Source organism: Lepus europaeus, chromosome 9 (assembly GCF_033115175.1).
Source record: "Lepus europaeus isolate LE1 chromosome 9, mLepTim1.pri, whole genome shotgun sequence".
NCBI classification, from domain to species: Eukaryota; Metazoa; Chordata; class Mammalia; order Lagomorpha; family Leporidae; genus Lepus; species Lepus europaeus.
In genome coordinates, this window is record NC_084835.1 from 7566539 (window position 1) to 7590184 (window position 23646).

At 52.8% G+C, this 23646-nt stretch overlaps 1 protein-coding gene across 1 annotated transcript; it reads right to left on the reverse strand.

Moving 5' to 3' along the window:
* Window positions 1-4661: 4661 nt before the first annotated feature.
* EMC3 (ER membrane protein complex subunit 3) lies at window positions 4662-23585 on the reverse strand. Its single transcript, XM_062200439.1, has 8 exons — window positions 23258-23585; window positions 17313-17370; window positions 16881-16974; window positions 14972-15076; window positions 14217-14298; window positions 11710-11789; window positions 11027-11109; window positions 4662-4885 (listed from the first exon to the last, which is right to left on the reverse strand). The coding sequence occupies exons 1-8, from the start codon at window positions 23410-23412 to the stop codon at window positions 4757-4759; spliced, it is 786 nt and encodes a 261-aa protein (XP_062056423.1). The 5' UTR covers window positions 23413-23585; the 3' UTR covers window positions 4662-4756.
* Between the last annotated feature and the right edge of the window lie 61 nt (window positions 23586-23646).

Genomic DNA, 23646 nt, shown 5'->3' on the forward strand with positions numbered 1-23646 from the left:
CACACACACACGTCTTCACCTTGGGCCACCTGCATGCTTGTCTCTGAGCAGCTGGGCCTGCGCGTGGTGCAGCCACTGATGGCGCCTGCTCAGCCCAGCCTGCTGCACCTGGGGTTCCTCGCTCTGGAGCGTGGATCTGGTAACTTCCTGCCTGACCTTCTGAGGACTCGTCAGTTTCTCTTTTCTCCCCTTCTTGCAATAAATACGCATGGAACACTCACTTTGTACATGAGGTGCGAAGGAAAAACTACGAGCAGCTGCACTTCGGGTTAAAGGAGAAATGCCAGGTGCATGGACTGCTCCTGGGGCTGAGGGTGGGGGGCAGGGACGCAGCCTGGGCCTGCAGGAAGTGATTTCTCTGGGGACTCCAAACACAGTGAGGTATGGGTCAGTTCTGAGCAGGACCAGTCCAGAAATACGCTCCTTTGCATTTGGTTTCCATCTCGAATCCTTGTTCCTGTCTGAATTTTTTTTTTTTTTAAGATTTGTTTATATAAAAGGCAGAGTTAGAGACATAGAGAGATCTTCCATTTGTTGGTTCATTCTGTGATTGGCTGCAGCTAGGCAGGTCTGAAGCCAGGAGCCAGGAGCTTCTTCTGGGTCTCCCACGTGGGTGCAGGGGCCCAAGGACTTGGGTCATCCTCTACTACTTTCCCAGGCCATAGCAGAGAGCGGGATGGGAAGAGAGGCAGCCAGGTTTCAAACTGGTGCCTGTATGGGATGCTGATGCCGCAGGTATCGGCCTTGCCCACCACACCACAGCACCAGCCCCTGTCTGAGACTACTAGACAGAGGGAGAATGACATGTCAATCTGGAAACATTTCAGAACTTAGAATTATGAAGCAGTTAACAGCGCCCGGTCTGGAGTCACACTTGGGTTCACATCGTGGCCTGGCTACTTCATGGCAAGTTACTGAACCTCTGTGTGCCTCAGTTTCCCTGTTGCCTCCATTGTTGGAGATGAGAGCTGGCCACAGTGCACCTGCTGAATACAGGGAGGAACAGGGGGAGCCTCGTTTGCCAGGCTTTGCACTGCTGTGCTCAGAGAGCGGCAAAGCAACTCAGTGCAAGAAAGGAGTGAGTGACGTGCTCGGCCTCCGTGCCACCCACTGCCCGGACTGCAGCACCCTCTGGCTCTCACTCCCGCAGCCCCCGTCATTCCGTCCCCACCCAGCAGGGAATCCCTGCCCGCCAGTCCTTCCCCAAGACGCCGTCTGCCAGTCGAAGCTCCTCTGTCCTGGGCCCCAGTGCCGCTTCCTGGAGTAGCATCACTCTTTCTGCCCCCGCGAAGCGCCCCGCCCAGGCTCTGGGTGCCACCTGCACTTGAGGGTCCTGCAGGGCTCGTTGGGAAGCTTTCGCTCTTGGACCTTGCATCATTGTCTATGGCAAGAAAGCCTTAGCCTGTTTCTCCAGTAGATTCCTTGCCATCTTTCACATCTTGGTTGGGAAGACACCTCCACCGGGAAGGCTTGGTTGTATCATGTAGCTTGGTTAGACGACCCACAGGGCATCACACAGCCTCCCTGGGGTCCTGCCTGTCATGGCACGGATCGCAGTGGTCAGACTGCCAGGTCTGTGAGTGAGCCCTGTTGGTGGGCAGTGCCTGCAGGGTCCGTCCGTTCCACATGTATTGAAGGAGCAGAAGGGGAAGACGGTGGGTTGAGCCGCTGCTTGCGACACCTGTGCTGATCCGGGTCCCCGCTGCTGTTTCTGATCCTGCTTTCTAGCAGTGTGCCTGGAAAGGCAGCAGACGGCCGCCCTCGTGCTTGGGCCCCTGCCACCTCTGTGGGAGACCCAGGGTATGCTGGCTCCGGGATTTCGCCTGGCTCAGCCCTGGTTGTTGTGGGCACCTGGGGAGAGAACCGGCAAGTGGAAAACCTTCTCTCCCTCTGTTGCTCTGCTTTTCAAGCAAGTAAACAATCTTAATAACCACGAAGACGATGGTCCCAGCGTGGCACCAGGCAGTGTAAAGAGCTGCCCTGCCCGGGAGCAGACGCTGCCTGCTTTGGGGAGCATTCCAGTTGGGGTGACTAAATGGAAAAGCATTTTTTTCTTTCCTTGCCTGGCACCCATGCCACCTTCTTCTGGCAACAGCAGCCAGGCTCCCTTTGGGGACCCACCCCTGACCCCACCATAAGTCCTTGGCATTTACCTAGGGTGGATCATGGAGCTGCTGCCATCTGGTTATCACCCAAGCAGGCTCAACACAATGCAATCCTGACTTCCACTGGAACTTTAAAGGGGTACTTTATTTCTCTCTTTCCTTTCTTTCTGAGGTAGAGTTACAGAGTGAGGGAGAGAAAGGCCTTCCAACCGTTGGTTCACTCCCCAGATGGCTGCAATGGCCAGAGCTGGGCTGATCCAAAGCCAGGAGCTTCTTCCAGATTTCCCAAGCGGTTGCAGGGGCCCAAGCACTTGGACCATCTTCTACTGCTTTCCCAGGCGCATTAGCAGAGAGCCGGATTGGAAGCGGAGCAGCCACTGGAACCAGTGCCCATGTGGGATGCTGACACTGCAGGTGGCAGCTTTACCAGCCATGCCACAGTGCTGGCTCCTGAAAATTTTTTAAACTTAATTTTTTTGAGACAGAGAAAGAAATCTCTGATCAGCTAATTCACATCCCAAATGTTTGTGATGGCTGGGGCTGGGCCAGGGCTGAACCCAGGAGCTGGGAACTCGGTCCAGGTCTCCCACATGTGTAGCAGGGACCCAATGACTTGAGCCATCACCACTGCCTTGGGATCCACATGAGCAGGAAGCCAGAGACAGGAGCCAGCAGCCAAACCCTGGCAGCTGCAGTGTGGGCCCCGGAGTCTGAACCGCTGTGGAAAATGCCTGCCCTGCCGCTGAGCCTGCATGACCTGTCGAGGCCCTGGAGCCAGCGTGCTTGCAGCCAGTGACCACTGGACACGGGGGTTCTAGGGCCAGTTACCTCCCTCAGTGGCTTAGATCAGGGTGAATTGTTTTTGTCGCCTGCGACTGCAGTGTTCCTAACTTAGTCCTTACTTGCCTTATAAGCTTCGTGACCAAGCTGACCCTTGTCCCTCTGTTCCCTGCTGTCCCGAGTTGTGTCATGCAGCCGACTGGATGCTTAGCTCTCCTCAGTAAGTGGGCTTGTTCAGTGCCTGCCCCAAACTGAACGGCAGCCAACGCTGAACAGCCGGCCCTGCTTCCTAAACTGGGGCTCGCGTGCCGGCTCGGCAGTCTGCTCCGGCACAGCTGGCTTTCCTGCGCAACTTGCTGGTGCAAAATATGTGTGTGTCTACCACCAACGCGCTGGGTCTGGACATTCGCACGTCTTACACCCAGCTGTGCGACCAGGGGAGGAGCCGGGTCCCGGGTGGATGACAGGCAGACGCCGCACGTGCTCTGGTGCCGCCCTGTGGGAGCGAGGGCGACGTCACCCCCATTGCTCGCTGGTGTTTCTGCCCCACCTGCGGTGCAGGCTGTCCCGCTCTTGCCTTTGGGGGCTCAAGGGGTCATGGACACGTGCACTTGTGGCCGCTGCTCAGTGAGTTCCCCTTGCTTGGAAGCCCTTTTGCACTGAACGCTTTTTGAGCCCAGGCCAAAGGTGAATTCCCTTGTGAGCCTTGGCTCCTTTAATATGTGTTTTGGGGCAATCTCAATTATTGTTAAGGGTCAGGGTGTTGAAACTGGGGTCTGTAGGACTCTGAGTACCTTCAGAGAGTCTGTCACTGCCCCACAAGATACTGAGGTCCCAGGACCTTGGAAAAGGCTCTCTCCCGGGAGACCAGGGGGCACTGGCCCAGGAGAGGCCGCTGTCGGCAGAGGGCTGCCAGTACCCAGCCAGAGGCAACACCGCAGGGGCAGGGAGAGGAGGGTTTAATTGTAGAGTTGAGTCGTTTGTTCTTGATTACAGTGCTCAGCATGCAAATTACAGCCACATCCCGGGCAGCACCGGCGCCCTGCACTTCCCTGGGGCTGCTGACCCGGACAGGAATCCTCGCGGGCCTCCGTCTGTCTGCGGCAAGTGCCGGCTCTCCCTCCTGCCATGGAGGCACAGGCTCCCCCTCCTAGCTGGGGCAGCTGGGAAACGAGGTCTTTCAACTGAGACAGCGCTCTGAGATGCCATCGGATTTCACGGATTCTGAGGTCGGATCGAGACCCTGCATTACGCGACCTGTCTGTGATGGCCCCAAAGGCACCTGGGAGTGCGCAGTGCCGCGGGCTCACGGTTTCCCTGGACAGCACTGAGACGTGCGTGTGACGGCGCGGTGGGCCTGGCCCGGGTGTTCACTCTCAAGCTGGTCTCAGGTTTGGCCACGTCCGCTCTCTACGCCAGCCTGCAGGCTCAAGTGGGCAGTACAGGGAGATTGAGGCTGCTCGTCAGTAACGTCCACGTTTGTGGCAGTGAGAACGTGGTCCTTTTATAAAGAAAGTTAAAAATGCTAGAGGGAACTAAAGGGCAAACGCTGTGGTTAGGAAGCAGGCTGCTGACGCTGCTCACACTGACGGCGCTGCTCCCGAGCCGAGAGTCGGAGACGGTCACGCAGCAGCTGGGCTCCCTCTGCCCGGCAGGCCCGGAGTCACAGGAGGAACACAGAAAACACAGGCTCAGCTGCAGGTCACCGGCGTGCTCCGGGTGCCTCCAGGCCCCAGCTTTGGGGAGCCCCGCTCAGACAGAAGGAGCCCCACCACAGCCCGCCATCCTCTTTATTCCGAGGCTCCAGCTCCGACCCCGTTACACGCTAAGCACTACTACAAGCTCCTGACACACAAATCCCCGCTCCGCCTTCAAAATATGGCGGTCTGCAGCTCCCTCTTGAACATGCCTTCGAAGTGGAGGTCTCTGGCCATGAGCTCTTCTTCCACGTCCTCCAGCGCCCACTGGTGATCGGTCAGCTCCAAGGCTTCCCACTCTGTCTGCAGAGGAAGGGCAGGGTGAGAAGGACTTTGTCACCGACAGCCAGACTGGCCCTAGCCACCACCTCGAGACCAGAAGCTCATTCTGGCCCAGCGGGGGGAGCTGTGGCCTCCTACCCTCCCCCTCAATGCATAGAAAAGGGGGCCAAGGGCACGGCGGGGGTGGGGGGGCATAACTACTTTGTTCAAGGTCACTGGAGCTGGCAGGGAATGGGACTCCAGAGCCCCAGTGTGGGACCTGTCAGCCCAGGCCCTCTGGGCCCACCAGCCCTGGGGGACACACAGGGACAAATTAGAGCTCTGTGATTCGGAGCCCTTTCATCAAGGACTTTCATCTGGTTCCGCTGTGCAGGGTTAGAGGCTCTGATGGAAGTAGCTGGGAACATCTCCAAAGGCCCTGAGAACATGTGCCCAACCTTATGTTCAGTACACGATGGAATCTCATTCCAGTCTGTGGGAGTCCAGGAATCTGGCACTCTGATGATTCCATCATTGGAAGAAAGACGTGGAGAGTGTGAACCAGAAAACTGCTTTGGCAAGTAGTCATTTGAATGGAAGCCATTAATAGATGGAACTGGCAACATTCCACAAGAGATTCTACTTCTCAAAGATAATATTAACCTAACTACTTCTGCCTCAAATTAGTGGGTTTTAAAAAATGAATTATGGGGGCTGGCACTGTGGCAGAGTGGGTGAGGCCACCACCTGCAGTGCAGGCATCCCATATGGGTGCCAGTTCGAGTTCCGGCTGCTCCACTTCCAATCCAGCTCTCTGCTGTGGCCTGGGAAAGCAGTAGAAGATGGCCCAAGTGCTTGGGCCCCTGCACCGACGTGGGAGACCGGGAGGAAGCGCCTGCTCCTGGCCCTGGCTTTGGATCGGCACAGCTCCAGCCATTGCAGCCAACTGGGGAGTGAACCAGCAGATGAAGACCTCTCTCTCTCTCTCTCTCTGCCTCTCTGTAACTCTGCCTCTCAAATAAATAAATATATTTTAAAAAAGAATTATGAGGGGCCGGTGCCATGGCTCACTTTGTTAATCCTCCATCTGTGGCGCTGGCATCCCAAGTGAGCGCTGGGTTCTAGTTCCTCTTCCAGTCCAGCTTTCTACTGTGGCCCGGGAGTGCAGTGGAGGATGGCCCAGGTGCTTGGGCCCTGCACCCCATGGGAGACCAGGAGAAGCACCTGGCTCCTGGCTTCGGATCGGGGAAGTGAACCTTTCTCTGTGTCTCTCACTGTCTGTAACTCTACCTCTCAAAAAAATTAAGAATTATGAAAATTTAATATATAATACAAATGTTAGCTCATGGTATGTTTATTTTTCTTAAAAAAAAAAAAAAATTGGGGCTGGTGCTGTAGGGCAGCAGGTTAATGCCCTGGCCCGAAGTGCCGGCATCCCATATTGACACCAGTTCGAGACCTGGCTGCTCCACTTCCAACCCAGCTCTCTGCTATGGCCTGGGAAAGCAGCAGAAGATGGCCCAAGTCCTTGGACTCCTACACCTGCGTGGGAGACCGGTAGGAAGCTCCTGGCTTCGGATCGGTGCAGCTCCGGCCATTGCAGCCAATTGGGGAGTGAACCAGTGGATGGAAGACCTCTCTCTCTCTGCCTCTCCTCTCTCTGTGTAACTCTTTCAAATAAATCTTTTTTTATTTTATTTTATTTTATTTTATTTTTTTTTATTTTTGACAGGCAGAGTGGACAGTGAGAGAGAGAGAGACAGAGAGAAAGGTCTTCCTTTGCCGTTGGTTCACCCTCCAATGGCCGCCGTGGTAGCGCGCTGTGGCCGGCGCACCGCGCTGTTCCGATGGCAGGAGCCAGGTGCTTCTCCTGGTCTCCCATGGGGTGCAGAGCCCAAGAACTTGGGCCATCCTCCACTGCACTCCCTGGCCACAGCAGAGAGCTGGCCTGGAAGAGGGGCAACCGGGACAGGATCGGTGCCCCGACCGGGACTAGAACCCGGTGTGCCGGCGCCGCAAGGCGGAGGATTAGCCTAGTGAGCCACGGCGCCGGCCTCAAATAAATCTTTTTAAAAATTATTTGAAAAGCGACAGAAAGAAAGAGTGAAATCTTCCATCTACTGGTTCACTCTCCAAACTGCTGTCCCAGCCAGGGCCGGGCCAGGCTGGAGCCAGGAGCCAGGAGCCAGGGAACCCATCCAGGTCTCACACACAAGTGGCAGGAACCCAGGTACTTGAGCCATTGTCTGCTGGTTACCAGGTGTGTTATCTGGGAGCTGATTCAGAAGTGCAGTAACGGTGGCTTGAGCCAGTGCTGTACTGGGATGTCTGGGTCCCATGTGGTGGCTTAACACACTGTGGCACAACACTGGCCCTTCATGTTACTGCTTCATCGAAGTTTTCCTTTTAAAGTGGGCAATGTGGTGCAGTGGGGGAAGCCACCACTTGCCAGACCTGCATCCCCCACAGAGCGCATGTCATGTATGAATTTCTCTAATTTGTGGATTTGCTTGCTTACTTTTTTTTGGCTATAAAACTGTTTATTCTGCAATACTTTATCATGAATTGCATTTCTTTGGTAAAAATAAACTATAAACATTATAATAATCAGAGACTAGATACAAAAACTAAACATTTGTAAGTTGTTGTAACATAAGCAAAAAGACTGGAAACTGAGAAGTGGTTCCCTCGTGACTGGTCACCTGCTGGTGGTTATTCAAACGCAGGATCTTTTTTATGCTACAGCAGAATGGACCGTAAGAAAGCAGTTTAATAAGGAATTTCTTGAATCAGAAAGCATCTTATACTACTTTCATTTAAAAAGACAGCTTCTGATGACTTCTAAGTGATCCTACGATCAATTTTTTTTATTCTGCTTTCGGCATTTCTTCAGTCTTCATTCTCACATTCTAGTACTGAAGTGTTGGTGCGTTCCTTTGAAGGCGTCACGTTGTCTTCCTTATCCGAAACCAGGAGCTTCTTCTGGGTCTCCCACGTGGCTGCAGGGCCCCAAGGACTTGGGCCATCTTCTACTTCTTTCCCAGGCCACAGCAGAGAGGGAAGGGGAGAGGAGCAGCTGGGACCAGAACTGGCGCCTATATGAAATGCCAGTGCTGCAGGCCTGGCTTTTAACCTGCTGCACCGGTAGTGCTGGCTGTTGGGTTTCTTTTTAGGCATTGTGGAGATACTTGTTTGTTTTTTTTTTTCCCCAGGAGGGCTTTTACCTTTGGATTAGGCCTCTGTGGCTTAGTGGAGGGTCCACTCTTTTCAATGAATACCCTGAGGCGTGTGCTGGGTGTGGCTGGGGAGCTCTGTTAAGGCAGGGAGTGTCCAGGGTGACACCCAAGTTGGGTGTGGTAAATCTTCTTTTTTAATCAGAGGGGAGGTTTAATCTGCTCTGGTGGCAGTCTCTCGCTCACCTCCTCTCCTGCAAGGAGGCCAGTGCCGGGTCCTAGCCCCAGGGGGTATAATATTTGTCTGCACTGGCACAAGAACCACACGCAGGATCCATGCAGTCCTCCGTGTGAGCACGGATCCTGCCGCAGTGACCCTCAGCAGGGAATCAGGGAGCCCCTAGCATGTGGAGCAGCCCAAAGCCCCAGCCTCACCCTGCGCCCTCAGACGCAGCCACAGTGTTTTCACAGTCCCAGCACACAAAGCTCCTAGTCACGAGCACCCAGCCCCATCCTTCCTCCCAGCAGACTTTGCATCTCCTCTCGGCTGGATGCTGGGCGTGCAGTCACGAGCTAGGCAGCTGTTGCACATGTCCAAAATGGCACCCACCCTCTCTAGGCTAAACACACTGGTGCCAGTGGTCGGGAGAGAAATGTGCTCCCCCTTTTTCTCTGGAGGTTGGCAGGTGTACTGTCCCCCACAGGGTTCTTTTTTTTTTAAAGATTTTATTTACTTATTTGAGAGGTAGAGTTAGACAGTGATGGAAAGAGAGAAAAAGGTCTTCCACCCACTTGTTCACTTCCCAAATGACCACAATGGCCAGAACTGAGCCAATCTGAACCCAGCAGCCAGGAGTTTCTTCCGGGTCTCACACACAGGTGCAGGGGCCCAAGCTCCTGGACCATTTTCTACTGCTTTCCCAGGCGATAGCAGAGAGCTGGATGGGAAGAGGAGCAGCCGTGACTAGAAGCAGCGCTGACCCCAGCCCCCGCAGGGTTCTAAGCCAAATTCGGGGCAGGCTCTCCCTGGAGTTCATCGCCAGTGGCTGGGGCTGCTGCAGTCTGGTCTCGCCTCACTCCCCACAGGTGTTGCTGAGGCTCCTGCGGCTGGGGTCCTGAGCTGTGCGTGTTCACACCCTCCACGCAGATCCACTGTGTCCCTCTAATTTGTGTGGAGTTTTCCCCTGCCGTTCTCTCCCTCACTCTACATGCCTTCTTAACGTATCTCCCCTAGACTAGAGCAGTAAGTCCCTCCCTATTCCGCCGTCTTGGTATCTCTCCTTGCCTTTACTGTCTTATCCACACAGGCTTTAGGATCCGCTTCTCAGTCTCTCTACGAAAGGCGAGATTTTGACAGGGACTGTGTCAACACTGTGTCAACAGCGTGAGCTCTTCCAACCATGAGCATGAACACCGTTCTGTTTACTCTGGTCTCTGATTTTTTTCAGCATGGGCTGGCATTGTACTGCAAGGGTTAAGCTGCCACCTGCAGAGCTGGCATCGCACATGGGCACTGGTTCAAGTCCATGCTGCCCCACTTCCCAACCAGCTTCCTGCTAATACCCCAGGGAACGCAGCAGAAATGGCCCACGTGCTTGGGCCCCCGCCACCCACGTAGGAGACCTAGAAGACGCTCCTGGCTCCTGCTTTGGTTTGGCCTAGCCCCAGCCATTGTAGCCATCTGGAGGGCGAAACAGCAGGTGGAAGATCTCTTTGTCTCTGTATCTCCTGATCTCTCTGTAACTCTCCCTGTCAAATAAATAAAATAAATCTTTAAAAAAAGAATTTCCTTCAGCACTGTTTTGAAATCTTTAGTATATAAGTTTGGCTTTCCCTTTGTTAGATTTATTGCTAAATATTTTCTATGGGAGGGAGGGATCTCTTCCATCTGCTGCTTCACTCCTCAAATGGCCAGTACGGCCAGGACTGGGCCAGGCTAAAGCCAGGAGTGCTTCCGGGTCTCCCCCATGGGTGCAGGGACCCGAGGACCTGGGCCACCCTCTGCTGCCTTCCCAGGTGCATGAGTATGGAGCCGGACCAGAAGTGGAGCAGCCGGGACGTGCACTGCTGCCCACGTGGGATGCTGGCGCTGTGGGCACTTAGGATGCTGTGCCCTGCAAAGAGAGCTGTATTTCCTTCCTAATCCAGATGACCTGTAGTCATTTTTCTTGCCTAACTGCCCTGGCTGGGACATGTAACACAGTGTTACTTAGAAGCCGCACGAGCAGACATTCTTGTTTGGCTCATAGTCTCAGGGGAAAACTCCAAGTGTCCAAGCAGAACGTCAGCTGTGTGGTTCTCAGAGATGTCCTTCGTCAGGATGAGGAATTCCCCTTCTGTGTCCAGTTTTTACCATGAAAGACTGAGGGGCGGGTGCTGTGGCGTAGCAGGTAAAGCTGCCGCCTGCAATGCCAGCATCCTGTAAGAGTGCTGGTTTGAGTCCTACCTGTTCCACTTCCAGTCCAGCTCTCTGCTCTGGCCTGGGAAAGCAGTAGTAGATGGCCCAACTCCTTGGGCCCTGCACCCATGTGTGAGACCTGGAAAAAGCTCCTGGCTTCAGACTGGCATAGCTCTGGCCGTTGCGGCCATTTGGGGCGTGAATCTGTCCCTCTCTCTCTCTAACTCTAACTGCCTTTCAAATAAATAATAAAAATAAATATTAAAAAAATTATTGAGATTTTGCAGTACAAAAATTATATGGGATTTTACAAACTGCAGAGTCATGAAAAGGCTTTAAGTACTGATTTTTTGGATATAATTTATATTTCATGTTTACATTTTCCAAAAAGGTTTAAAAGACTCCAAATGTTTACCTGGTACGTCATTGGCTGGGCTGCAGTTTGAGAATCCATTGAGCACTTAAAACTCAGTGAAAGCAAACAGAACCTCTAATTCACTTACTACACGATTTGTTTCAGCAACAAGTAATGTGTATTTTTGCCAACTACAGGTTCAAACAAGGGAGCAGTGCAGTCCTACAGCTCTGAAGGCCAAGGGCAATGGGGCGCACCTTAAAGGCTTTGTTGGTGTCTGCAGGCATGGCCATGGCTGCTCCAGTCATCTGCTCTTGCATCATCCGTGACTGGTCAGCGGCTGCAAGGTAAGACAGAGACGGGAGGGCTAGGGCTTGGCAAGAACGGGCGTCAGGGGTGGCTCACGGGCCCTGTCCCCCACTGGCTATATGGCGCTGGCAAAGTCCCTTACCTCTCTTGAAATATGGCAGTGATGCCAGCAGAGCTAACTGAAGGATGCACTCCACTTACTTCCAGTGTGTGTCCACGTATCTGGTCCTAGCACCCTGCCCGTGAGGGGTTAGGGTGCCTGCTTAGAGAAGAGCACTCGGAGGACCAGCGTGGTCAGGTAGCCCACGGGAGGTCCCGGTCACTAGACAGCCAGCACGAGGACCGGCAGGGGTCTAACACACTCACTGCCCAGACCGGGCCTGCTCCCAGCTCCAGGTGACGGGCTCAGGCTGCTGCTCTGGGATCCCGCCCAGAAGGGCTCAGGCTTGGAACGGCCAGGGAGAATGCAGATTTCCTGTCTGCGCCCTGGAACTCTGAGCTCTGCCAGCGCCCCTCAGACACGCAAGAACAAAACAGTGCATGTGAGTGTGCTAGCGGACAGCATCACGTGTGTGCTCTGCAGGACCCTGCTGTGCAGCTATTTGCGCCTGAAACCCGACTTGCTTCTTACCGTTGTCTTGGCCCAGAATCAGAGAATAAATGCTCCGAAGCCCAAATACGTTGAGGAAGTACCAGGATGCAGAACTCACCCTGGCAAGGCAAAGGCAGACAGTGTGGGCACTGACTCGAGTCAAGGGCTCCACACATTCTCACCCCAGAGTTGGCCAGCATGCGTGAAGAAGTTCCCTGGGACAGGCTTTGTGAGACAAAGCACAGCCAAGAAGGAAATACACGTGTGAAGGTATTCTCAGGTATTCTTCCCACCACAGACGTATGCTAAGTAAACACTGCCGGGGCCGGTGTCGTGGCAGAGCAGGTTCAGCCTCAGCTTGTGACAATGGCATCCAATATCAGAGAGCCGCCTCCGGTCCTGCTGCTGCTCCACTTCTCATCTAGCTCCTTGCTAATGCACCTGGGAAGGCAGTGAAAGATGGCCCACGGGGGACACCAGCCTGGCCAGCCCTGGCTAGTGTGGCTATTTGGGGACTGAATCAGCAGATGGAAGATCGATCTCTCTCTCTCTATCTCTGTGGCTCAGAGACAGAGGCCTCCTGTTAGAGATGCCATCAGAGATGTTAGCATCAGAGGCAACTTTCAGAAATCCTGGCAAAGCTGAGGGTAACACTGCTGGGCGAGCCTTCCAAGCTGTGGGCTTTTCTTTACTCCTGAGGCTTCTCACCCTGAACCCAAGAAAGAAATATGTATGTGTATAAGACAGGCTAAAAGGAGTATGGAACATGATACGCAGAAGCATTGTACACTTCATTCCAGCACCAGGGCCACGTAACAGCAGGGTCTAAGGGCCTGTGAGCACGTGACACTGCTGACCCACCTGCCACGGTAACTACACACAGGCTCCGGCCCACCCTCTGTCCAAGTGAGCACGTCAGGCACACGCTTACCCAGATGCCGAGAAAAGTTAAATGAGCTTTTCTCAAAGGAGAGTGGGGGCAGAAGTCTAGTAGGAGCTTGCCATCCAGATAATGTACAGCTCTTCTCCGCCAGCAGAGCTGTGTGTGGTGGAGCTGCGCCCAGCTTCTGGTCGACTGCCCCTCTGTTCTAACTGTCGTGGCTCAGGTTTACCACGGGTGACGCCCACGGCCCATGGCCCATTACTCTTTGTGTCTGGATTCCTTCCAACACCACTGCCGCCTGCAATGCCGGCATCCCGTGTGGGGGCTGGTTTGAGTCCTGGCTGCTCCACTTCCAATGCAGCTTCCTGAAAATGCACCTGGGAAAGTAGCTGAGGATGGCTTCAGTGCTTGGGCCCGCGTACCCACATGGGAGGCCTGAACAAAGCTCCTGGCTTTGGCCTGGCTCAGTGCCACCCACTGTGGCCATTCAGGGAGTGAACCAGCCGATAGAATATCTCTCCTTTTCTCTCTGTAGAGCTGCCTTTCAAATAAATAAAAAAAAAATTTTTTTTTTTTTTGAAGATTTTATCTATTTGAGAGGCAGAGTTACAGACAGAGGGAGAGAAAGAGAAAGGTCCTCCATCTGGTGGTTCAATCCTCAAATGGCTGCAATGGCCGGAGCTGGGCTGATCTGAAGTCAAGACCCAGGTGCCTCCTCCTGGTCTCCCACACGGGTGCAGGGGTCCAAGCACCTGGGCCACCTTCTGCTTTCCCAGGCCATAGCAGAGAGCTGGATCAGAAGTGGAGCAGCCAGGATATGGGATTCTGCCACCATCGTTAGAGGCTTAGCTCATTATGCCACTATGCCAAAGCACAAGCCCCTCAAATAAATAAAACTTAAAAAAAAAAAAAAAAAAAAAAAGTTCCCATAATCTAGCCATGGCATCTTCAGAAATTTATTTATTTATTATTTTATTTTTTTGACAGGCAGAGTTAGACAGTGAGAGAGAGAGAGAGAAAGGTCTTCCTTTTCCCGTTGGTTCACCCCCAAATGGCTGCCACAGCCGGCGCTGCGCCGATCCAAAGCCAGGAGCCAGGTGCTTCCTCCTGGTCTCCCATGTGGGTGCAGGGCCCAAGCACTTGGGCCATCCTCCACTGCCTTCTCAGGCCACAGCAGAGAGCTGGACTGGAAGAGGAGCAACTGGGACAGAACCGGTGCCCCAACTGGGACTAGAACCCGGGGTGCCAGCGCCGCAGGCGGAGGATTAGCCTAAGGCAGATTTGCAGAGAGAGAGACAGAAAGGTCTTCCTTTTGCTGATTCACTCCCCAGATGGCAGCAATGGCTGGAGCCGGGCCGATCCGAAGCCAGGAGCCAGGAGCTTTTTCTGGGTCTCCCATGTGGTGCAAGGGCCCAAGGACTTGGGCCATCCTCCACTGCCTTCCCATGCGCATTACTACGGAGCTGGCCAGGACTTGAACCAGTGCCCATACAGGATGCCAGCACCGCAGGTGGTGGCTTTGCCTGCCATGCCACAGCGCTGGCCCCTGGAAAAAAAACGCTAAAAACCTATTCCACCGAAGGATGCAAACTGCAAATCCTGTTCAAGAGACACTGGTTTTAGCCTTTGGCTTTGTTTTGATTAAATAAAAGGAGGTTCTTACCAGGATGCATCCAAAGTGAGCAGTTCGATTCCTTGCTGTAGCATAGGCTTAAAACGGAGGGTCAGCGGGAACGGGACCTTGGCTGCAGAGGAGAAAGAAGAATTCCTATCTGCCCCAACAGCTTTACTTTTAGAGCAGCTGAAGCGTGAATGCCTGCGCTCCTTCCCTGAGGAGCTGGGAACCTGACTTTCAGAAAATGACTTCCACGAGGAAACGTGCCGCCATTCCTGAAGAAAAAGCCATCGAACGTCTCTGCTCCGTCCCCTCGGTAACAGCAGCGTCTGGGCCGCTGAGGAAGCACAGAGTCCAAGGCAGCTTCTTCCAGCGCGGAAGAAAGCCTGCACCAACCGGCTCAACTGCACGGGACACACAGACCAAGAAACTTGCTGGTCTCAATGCAGAAGATGAGCTTACACACCGACAGGCACAGAGGTCACCCCAGTACCTAGCAAATGCAGTCAAACAGGAACAGGCTTTCCTAGCTGCTACTTAGCTACGACACTAGATCTGACAGAGCCGTCATGCACGTCACTCAAAATCTGAGTCTCTGTTACTAAAAAAGCATCCGCATCCCAAACTCAGGAGTCTTTTGGAAGAAGAGCTACAAAATCACAGTGCATTAATTTTTTTTGTTCAAAGAATATCATCAGCTTCCATAGAAACAAAAGCCAAACACGGGTCCTGGGTCATCAGGGTCTCAGAGCAGACACATGGGGAAGGGAGGAAACCTGAGGGTGGCTGGGCTGGCAACTTACTTGTGACAAAGCCTGAAAACGTCATGTTGATCCAACCACCGATGAGAATCATGGGGAGGACGTTGGTCACGTTGCCCTTCATCATGTCAGTGAGCATGGTGGGATCTGAGGCGAGAGCACAAGACACCACGAGATTTCACCTCTGTTGGTAGAGACCTGCTCTGGTTTTTCTACAAATTTTTTTTATAAATGTTTAATGTATGTGATAAATACAATAATACAAGTTAATTGTAAAACAAAGAATTCAAGTGACAGAAACGTATGACGTAGACAGTTCTGAGCCCCGTCTCTGCACTCTTTGGTGGGATGTATATCCTTCCACTTCTATATACATACACAGACACACCAAGTAAGGGAACACTGTGCTAACTACGCTGCTGCTTCACCTTAAAACATTTACCATTTTGTGGATGGTACTGCCACACTGGTACACTACCTCTCTCTCAATGTTGTGGGTGTCTGTAAGATGGCACCGATCCTGTCTGGGTGAACCCAGAGTGTTCACAACTTTTTTCTGCCAATAAGTGATGCTGCCAACAGCTATGTGTACCTAACTCTTCCACATTGATGTGTTTGTCGGAGGACTTCCAGGTTGGGGCGTTTGTGCCTAACTGTGAGAGAGGGTCAGGCTGTCCTGCGGTGAGGCCCCACCACTGGCACTCCCAGTAGTGGTGACAGTGACGACAGCAGGGGCGGCTGGGCTGCCGCTTGAGACCCTGCGTCCCACAGTACAGTGCTGGTTTCAGCCCAGCCACTCTGCTTGGAAAGGCCACAGAAGGCAGCCCAAGTGGTTGGGCCCCTGATAACCACACGGGAGAGCAGGATGGAGATCCTGGCCATTTGGGAAGTAAACCAACAGGTGGAAGATCTCTTCTCTCTGCCTCATGCTGCCTTTCAAATAAATAAAATAAATCTTTAAAAAACAAATAACATATAAAAGTTATTTATTTGAAAGGCAGAGCCATAAAAAGAGAGGGAGGGAGGGAGGGGTATCATCTATCCTCTGGTTCACTCCCCAGATGGCCACAACAGCCAGGGTTGGGCCCCATGGAAGCTGAGCCAGGAACTCCACCCAGGTCTCCCACATGGGTGTTGGTGACTCAAGGACGTGGGCCATCATCAGCTGCTTTCTCAGGCACATTAGCAAGCAGCTGGAATGGAAGTGGAGCAGACAGGACTCCACCCACACCCTGATAAGGGATCCTGATGGCACCTCCTCCTGTGCTACAATGCCAGCTACAGGTGGTCTTGTTTCAACTCCATGAATTATTAGTGAGGTCAAGTACGTTGTTAAGTACTTTTCAGCATTTTTCTTATAAGTTTTCTTAAAGACTCATTGAAATGAGATCTGGGGCCTGTACATGGGTTTGAAAAGGATGTTCAAGCCACCTAGAGACAAGGGCACAGCTTGGAGGAGAGGCAACGCAGGACAGTGCATCGCTTTGTTCACGCACTGCATCTTTCACAACAGGTATGAGTGCAAGTACAAATTCTGTTACAGCAGAAATTGCAGGGTGGACCAAATAACCAGGCTCACCAGGCACAGCTGCTGTGGTGAGCGTGGGTACCTCCTCCTTAGGCAGGAGCTGGGCAGACCCAGGTGCTGGCACCAGGACCCAGCCTGGTGGGAGCTGGGGCTGGAAAGCTAAGTGTGCCAGGGACAATGGCTCCAGACTCCCCGCTCCATGAGCCCACAGTCTTTTTTTCCCTAAATCTGTCTTAGACACTGGAGTTCCCAGATTTACCTGGTAAAGAGAAACACACTGCCATAACTCCCTATAGCAGATGACTTCTCAGGTCCCTTGGCTTAGCACCTTCTACCACTGAACATTCAAATAAAGCAACAGTGCCATGCCCATCCCTGCCCCCCAAGGGTCACCCCCAAGGGTGACAGACGGAACATACATACCAGTCATAGGAGAAGGGGGTACCACTTTCCTCTTTGTTTTCTTGAAAAATCCATCCTCTGGGTTGTTGAAGTAATATTTTCGAGTCAAGAAAGACTAGCAGGGGGAGAAAAAGCTTTTTAAGTCCAAGAACTGTGACACAGCAAATTGTCAAACGAGTCCCAGAGGTGTAGGCAGAGGCCCTTGGAAGACGCTGTTGCACTCCAAGCTGTCAGCCCACTTGGCAGCCGAGCTGACATTTTAGCTGAGTCACATTTAAAAACAATTTCTCAAGAAGGGTGAGGCCACGGTGACAGCCAACACCGCTGGGCCACAGCTTAATTACTGCGCTGCCAGCCTCTGGCTTTCCCCAAAGAGGCCCTCATAAAACATTCAGGTATCCGCTGTCCTCCACAGTGAATCGGGGAGCTTTTTAACAAAAGATAAGTGAGTACCTGTTTGGGAATGTATTTTCCATTTTCCCTGAGGACTCGGCTCCGAATTAGGACTTGACTGAAAAACACAACCAAGACAATGAGAGTTTTAGAAGTGGGTCGCGAGAAGGGAGCGAGAGTGAAGGAGAAGACCTATTGGAACGCAACGGCAGGCCTACTTGGCAGCAGCTCTGCGCGAAAACTTTCCAAGATGCACGTATCCGAGCACAATTCAGAAAGGTGTTTTTCAGAAGTGCCTGTGTTTCCGAATAAAGGCTTCTGATTTAGGACATTGCACTCAGCTTCTCCCGACGGGCTGAGTGGAAAGTACAGCATCTGCACACTGCTCAGAGGGCATGGGGGCAGCCGGAGTGGAAGGCGAGGGCACCCACGGGAACGGGGCAGTTAGTGTGCAGAGCAGTGGAAACAGGACTGCTGGGAGTTCACGGGCAGCAAACGGAAATCCCACCCAGGATTCAGACTGGCAGCAAGCACTCGGTAAACATTTACTGAATTAGTAAATGGAAGCATTTGGCAAAGAGTGCACAGTCGATCATTAGAGGGCGCAGGGTGACTGTGTTGCCAAGATACAAATGCTAAGCACAACAGAGATCAAAATACAATTTTTTTCTAGCTTTTGAAAAGTTGTTTAAAGGATCGAGAAAAAGCTCTTAAATCAATGGAAATCCTTCTTGAAAAGTGGGAATAAACGCAGAAGGACACAAGCAAACTGTACGGCTCCCTCCCCCCCCCCCCCCATCCAAGGACTCCACGTCCTCACATTCAACCAGACACCAACTGCAGATGGAAAATAACTGGGAAGAAAGTGCGTGGTACTGAACACGTACAGACGGCCTTTATTCCCACGCAGTGCAGCGTGGCAGCACTGCGCGGTACGCATACTGCATTAGGTGGGTAAGGAACCCTGAGGATGTGCGCAGGAGACTGGAGTGTCCGTGGATTTGGACATCTCGGGGATCCTGGAGCCACTGCCTTGCGGATACGGAGGTCTCCAGTGCAAAGTGACCTGCTCTGTGCAGCCAGCACCCTTGGGGCCTCCTCGCCACACTACACGTTCCAGCTGCTTCTCTATGGACTCCAGCCCAAAGTGCCTCAGGACCGTCTTCCTGAGGTCTGGCGCCCCCGCGGGCTTCTCTCGGCCTTGTCATGCTGTACAGCTGACATACAGGCCCACAGAGGGGACGTGGAGTACGTGGTGCCCTGTGAGCTAGTCTAAAGCAAAAGCATGGCTCTGTACCGATGCTGGTCTGTGCTAAGTGCAGACTGCCAGGACAGGCTTACAGACTTTTATAATCTGACAGTGGCACAACATTCAAACAGTGCAATCAAAACATACTACAACAGCATCAGTCTATAGACTGGAAATTACAAAGAGCAACCCCCCAAACGCATCCGTTACCACTGACCATAGGAAGCACCAGGGCTAGACCAGCAGGTACTGATTTCAGCATGCAGCTGCCTAGATGGGTTTGAGTCTTGTCTTTGCTACTTATTTAAAGATTTTATTTATTTATTTAGAGGCAGAGTTAGTGGGAGAGACAGAGAGGTCTTTCATTCGCTGGTTCACTCCCCAAATGGTTGCAACGGCCAGAGCTGGACTGATCTGAAGCCATGAGCCAGGAGCTTCTTCTAGGTCTCCCACATGGGTGCAGGGCCCAAGCACTTGGGCAATCCTCCACTGCTTTCCCAGGCCATAAGCAGGGAGCTGGATTCAAAGTGGAGCAGCCAAGGCACGAACTGGCACCCTTATGGGATGCCAGTGCCATAGGTGGAGGCTTAGCTTACTGTGCCATAGCACCAGCCCCTCAAATAAAGAAATCTGCCACTTACTAGCTATGTGTTCTTTGGGCAAACCATTGTGAGTCTCTAAGCTTCCATTTGTATTCTGTGCAATAACTGATTGAGTCTTTCTTTGAACAAATACTTGTTTTGAAAAATTTCTTTAAAAAATTTATTTGAAAGGCAAAGAGACAACTCTCTCTCTGTAACTCTTTCAGATAAATAAATCTTAAAAAAAAAAAAAAAACCAAAAAACCCTCTAGTCAAAATGCAAATATCTCACCAAAGTTAGTCTAGTGAGGGGAAGAAATCACACGTTCACAGGAACACATGTGAAACCAGCTGCTACATCCTGGGGAAGAGCGGGTGGTATCGTGCCAGTGTCTAATGGGTGGCCAGTCAAGTCCAGGCAGTGAGGTCAGAAAGCAAGTGTTGCCAAGGATGAGCGATTCCGCCGGAATCCTCAGGACGAGCTGGCGGGACACAGAGCCCTGCAGCAGCAGCAGATGCTGTCTGCGGACCTGAGGAAAGGCCTGGAAAGTCGAGGAAGCGTGCTGAAGGAAAGCTTGCGCGTAGACAACTACACGAGGCAGTAGGGCGCCACTGTATTTGATAAGAGCAAAGTGGGGGATTGGTGCTGTGGCGCAGCAGGTAAAGCCGCTGCTTGTGGTGCAGGCATCCCATATGGGCACCAGTTCGAGTCCCGGCTGCTCCACTTCCCGTCCAGCTCCCTGCTAATGCGCTGAGAATGCAGTGGAAGATGGCCCCAGTGCTTGGGCCCCTGCACCAACGTGGGAGACCCAGATGGAGTTCCTAGTACAACCCTGGCCATTGTGGCCATCTGGGAAGTGAACCTCTGTAACTCTGCCTTTCAAATAAATAAATAAATCTTAAAAAAAAAAAAAAAAAAAAAAAAAGAACGGCCAGCGCCGTGGCTCAATAGGCTAATCCGCCGCCTGTGGCGCCGGCACACCAGTTCTAGTCCCAGTCAGGGTGCCGGATTCTGTCCCGGTTGCCCCTCTTCCAGTCCAGCTCTCTGCTGTGGCCCGGGAGTGCAGTGGAGGATGGCCCAAGTGCTTGGGCCCTGCACCTGCATGGGAGACCAGGAGAAGCTCCTGGCTTCGGATCAGCGTGGTACGCCGGCTGCAGCGACCACTGGAGGGTGAACCAACAGAAAAGGAAGACCTTTCTCTCTGTCTCTCTCTCTCTCACTATCCATTCTGCCTGTCAAAAAAACAAAACAAAACAAAACAAAACAAAACAAAAAAACCACACAAAGAAAATAGCGAAGGGTTCTAACCTGAGGTGTTTTTTACATATTATCACCTTCACAGTGATCTCCTGTGTACGCAGCATATCCTAGGCTCTGCATTTAAGGCATCCCCTGTTTTCGCTTTGCGTGATTCATCACTCGGACACAAACTCGCGGAGAGCAGGGTCTTGCCTGTGTCTTACTCTGAATCCCACAGCGTACAGCAGTGAGCGGGACACGCACTAGGGCTTCAAGAAGAACTTGATCACTTTATTAACCAAGGCCTTTTCCAGGCACTGAGGTGGACAGAAAATCAGCTACGTCTCCTACACATGAACAGTTCTGTAGAACTGGAGTTGATCATTGAAATCCTGAAACCCTGACTCACGGTAAGCTTCAGTCATCCTGTACGTGCCAAACCCTCCGCGTCTCCATCAGAAACCCACAGCCAGATTCTCTGTGGTCTGCAAATCTTACAGGAAGTTTCTGACTTTGTGTTCTCATTTCCGTGATAATCTGGAAATGTCCTTGTAGTGGTTACAAGGATAGAGCTTTGGCAATCTGCAAGTGAGACATTTTCTCAGAACAAAGTTTCAGTTTTGAACTCAGTGCTTTAAAGTCCAGATTCCCACACTGTAAGGTTCTGTGATTGCCGTTTTCGAGTCCAGGCTTCGTTTGAGAACCACTTTCTGCACACCTTCGTGTCTCCAAACCTGGTCTAATCCATTCCTGTATTTTCCATTTTGGGTTTAATATAGTACATAGTAGAACATTTTGGGATCAGCACTGTGGCACAGCAGGTGAAGCTGCCGCCTGTGATGCCAGGATCTCCCATGAGCGGTTGCTGGAGTCCCGGATGCTGCCCTTCCGATGCAGGTCCTTGCTAACGCACCTGGGAAGGCAGCTGAGGAGGGTTCAGGTGCTTGGCCCTCTGCCACCCATGCGGAGGCCCAGATGGAGCTGCAGGCTCATGGCTTTGGCGTGGACCTGCCCTGGCTGTTGTGGCCATTTGTGGAGAGAACCAGCTGATAGATCTCTCCGTCTCCTTCTTGCCTTCTCCCTCTCTCTGTAACTCTTTCAAATTAAAACTTCAAAATGAAGTGAAAAAAGGACATTTTATTTAAGTTTCCAGGCAGTAAGATCTTAATAATTTAAGAAACCATTCTATTTTGTGACCACTCAGGCTAAAAGAAATGTATACTGTAGTTAGACGCTTACAGCTAAAAGACACCTTTTGCCCTGGAGTTGGGCTGTTTCAGAACACATGGCACTTGACCCAAGTTCAAATGATGATCAGAGAGTGCTTTCCCAGGGGGTGGTCCTGCCCTCTAGGGGAACTCTGTCAGATGATGGGGCGGGGGAGTGCTGCCACCTAACTGTCAATCATTACTGGTGAGGGATCTTAGCATCCCTGAATGCTGCAAACAGCATGAAGCACACACAGCATTCCACGCCCCACAATGCCTTGGAAGATCTCACCAAAGTGCACTATCTGAGCCTCAGACCCATGCTTGCACTTGGGGGAGGGGCACATTTTTTATGTACTGTAATAACTTACAGGCATCAGTGAATGGTCAATGTTTGCTTCCCTTCTCTTGGCATCTCTCTGTAGCCTGCCTTTCTACAGCTCCAGGGAGCTGGCTGTGGTCACTCCTAATACTGATGTCACAAATAATCAAGTGGCCTCTGTGGTGTACTGCAAAGAGCCCTAGACTCGGGGACCAGAAGATGAGATGCCTGGACCCATGTCATAGTCCCTGGGTTCAGTACCCAGCTAAGGCCCTGGACCTGGCTTCCAGCTAATTCAGATCCTGGGAGGCAGAGGGCACGGCCCTCCTGCCACCCCCGTGGGAGACCCCAGCTGAGTCCCTGACCCCTCCCTGGTGAGCGCACCTGGGCAGTAAGCCAGCAGTCGGGGGGGCACGCTCTCTCGCAAATAAATACATTCTACAGAAAAAACAGATTCCTGAACATCACTGGGTGTGATGATGTAGCCTCTTCAAGTCTCGGTTTCTATAGTTAACAACAGTACTGAGCTTACAGAGTTGCTTTGAGTTTTAAATATTTAATAAAACAACCGAAACGATCCAGCAGTGTTCCGGAAACTTCAGTCGTCCCATTCAAGTAGCACTTGTGCTGTTACATACTGAATATTTCGCCTATTTAACTTTTTTCTACCTCCATATTTTGAATTTAGAGGAATTTCTGAATTAGGGAAATCCAGTATTACTCGCCACAAAATGTAACTGTTAAAAAAAATATGATAAAAACATGATTAAGTTTCAACGTGCCAATGTCAGCTTCTAAGGCCTGGCTTGCTGTCTGTTAAAATGTGAGATCAGCAGGTGACAGGCAGTGGTCAAGCATATAGGAGCCGGACATAATTATTCAGAGGAACAGGGAGGGGCGCAAGTCCAGATCGCACGTCAATCATCCCAAATTCCCAAATAATTCCCGTCTCCGCAGACAGGTGCTGGAACGAAGCTATGGGGAAGCCGCTGCCTCCACCTTGGGAGCCGAAGTGAGAATTACAGCCCCGACACGGCCAGGGACGCCGGGCGAGCTGGCAAGCGCGCTTCACCCAGCACCTCGGCCTGCTCCAGCCGTCAGTCGGCGCGGGCGTCCCGGACGCTACAGGCACAAGTCCGGCCAGGGCAGGGCAGGTCCTAGGCTCGAGAGACCGGGACGCGGGCTGCGCCGCCAGGGCGCCCGACACTGCCCGTGCTGGGGGCCCTACGGGCATCACCCGTCCAACCCCCACGCCCGCACGGTTATCATCCCACGTACACCGGACGACGGAGGGACGCCAGGGTAACGGTCCAGGCCGCCCGGCCAGCGGGCGCGCGGCGCGACCCGAGAGGCAACGCGATGGACCCCCAAGGTCACGGGGGCGGCAGGGCAGGGGGCCGCTGACCTGTCGGACACTTGTTCCTGGGTGAGCTTCTTGTCGCTCTGCAGCAGGATGGACACGTAGTGGCGGATCATGCCCACGAAGAAAGTGATGATAACGATGGGCAGGACCACCCAGAGGCGGATGTTGGAGTCGAGCAGCAGCTCCGGCCCCGCCATCCTACCTGAAAGCCGGCTCCCGGCTTCGGGTGGCCGGCTTGCTCTTCTCCGGGGTGCAAAATTCCCTCTCTGGGCGCGGGCCTGCTCACGCCCCTCGGCCCGTCAGGCACCGATCTCCGTGCCAGCCTCGGGCCTCGCGCGCCGCCTCCGGAGGGACCCCGAGGCTGCCCACTTCCGGCGCGCGGCTTTGACGTCACGGCGCGGCGCGCCTCGCTGACCTCAGAGCGACGTCGC

Coding starts and splice junctions, on each gene's coding strand:
- EMC3 (XM_062200439.1), bottom strand. CDS start 23,412: ATGGCGGGGCCGGAGCTGCTGCTCGACTCCAACATCCGCCTCTGGGTG. Junction 17,371..23,257: donor CAGGAACAAGTGTCCGACAG/GTCAGCGGCCCC, acceptor TGTGTTTTTCAG/TCAAGTCCTAATTCGGAGCC. Junction 16,975..17,312: donor GAAAATACATTCCCAAACAG/GTACTCACTTAT, acceptor TCCCCCTGCTAG/TCTTTCTTGACTCGAAAATA.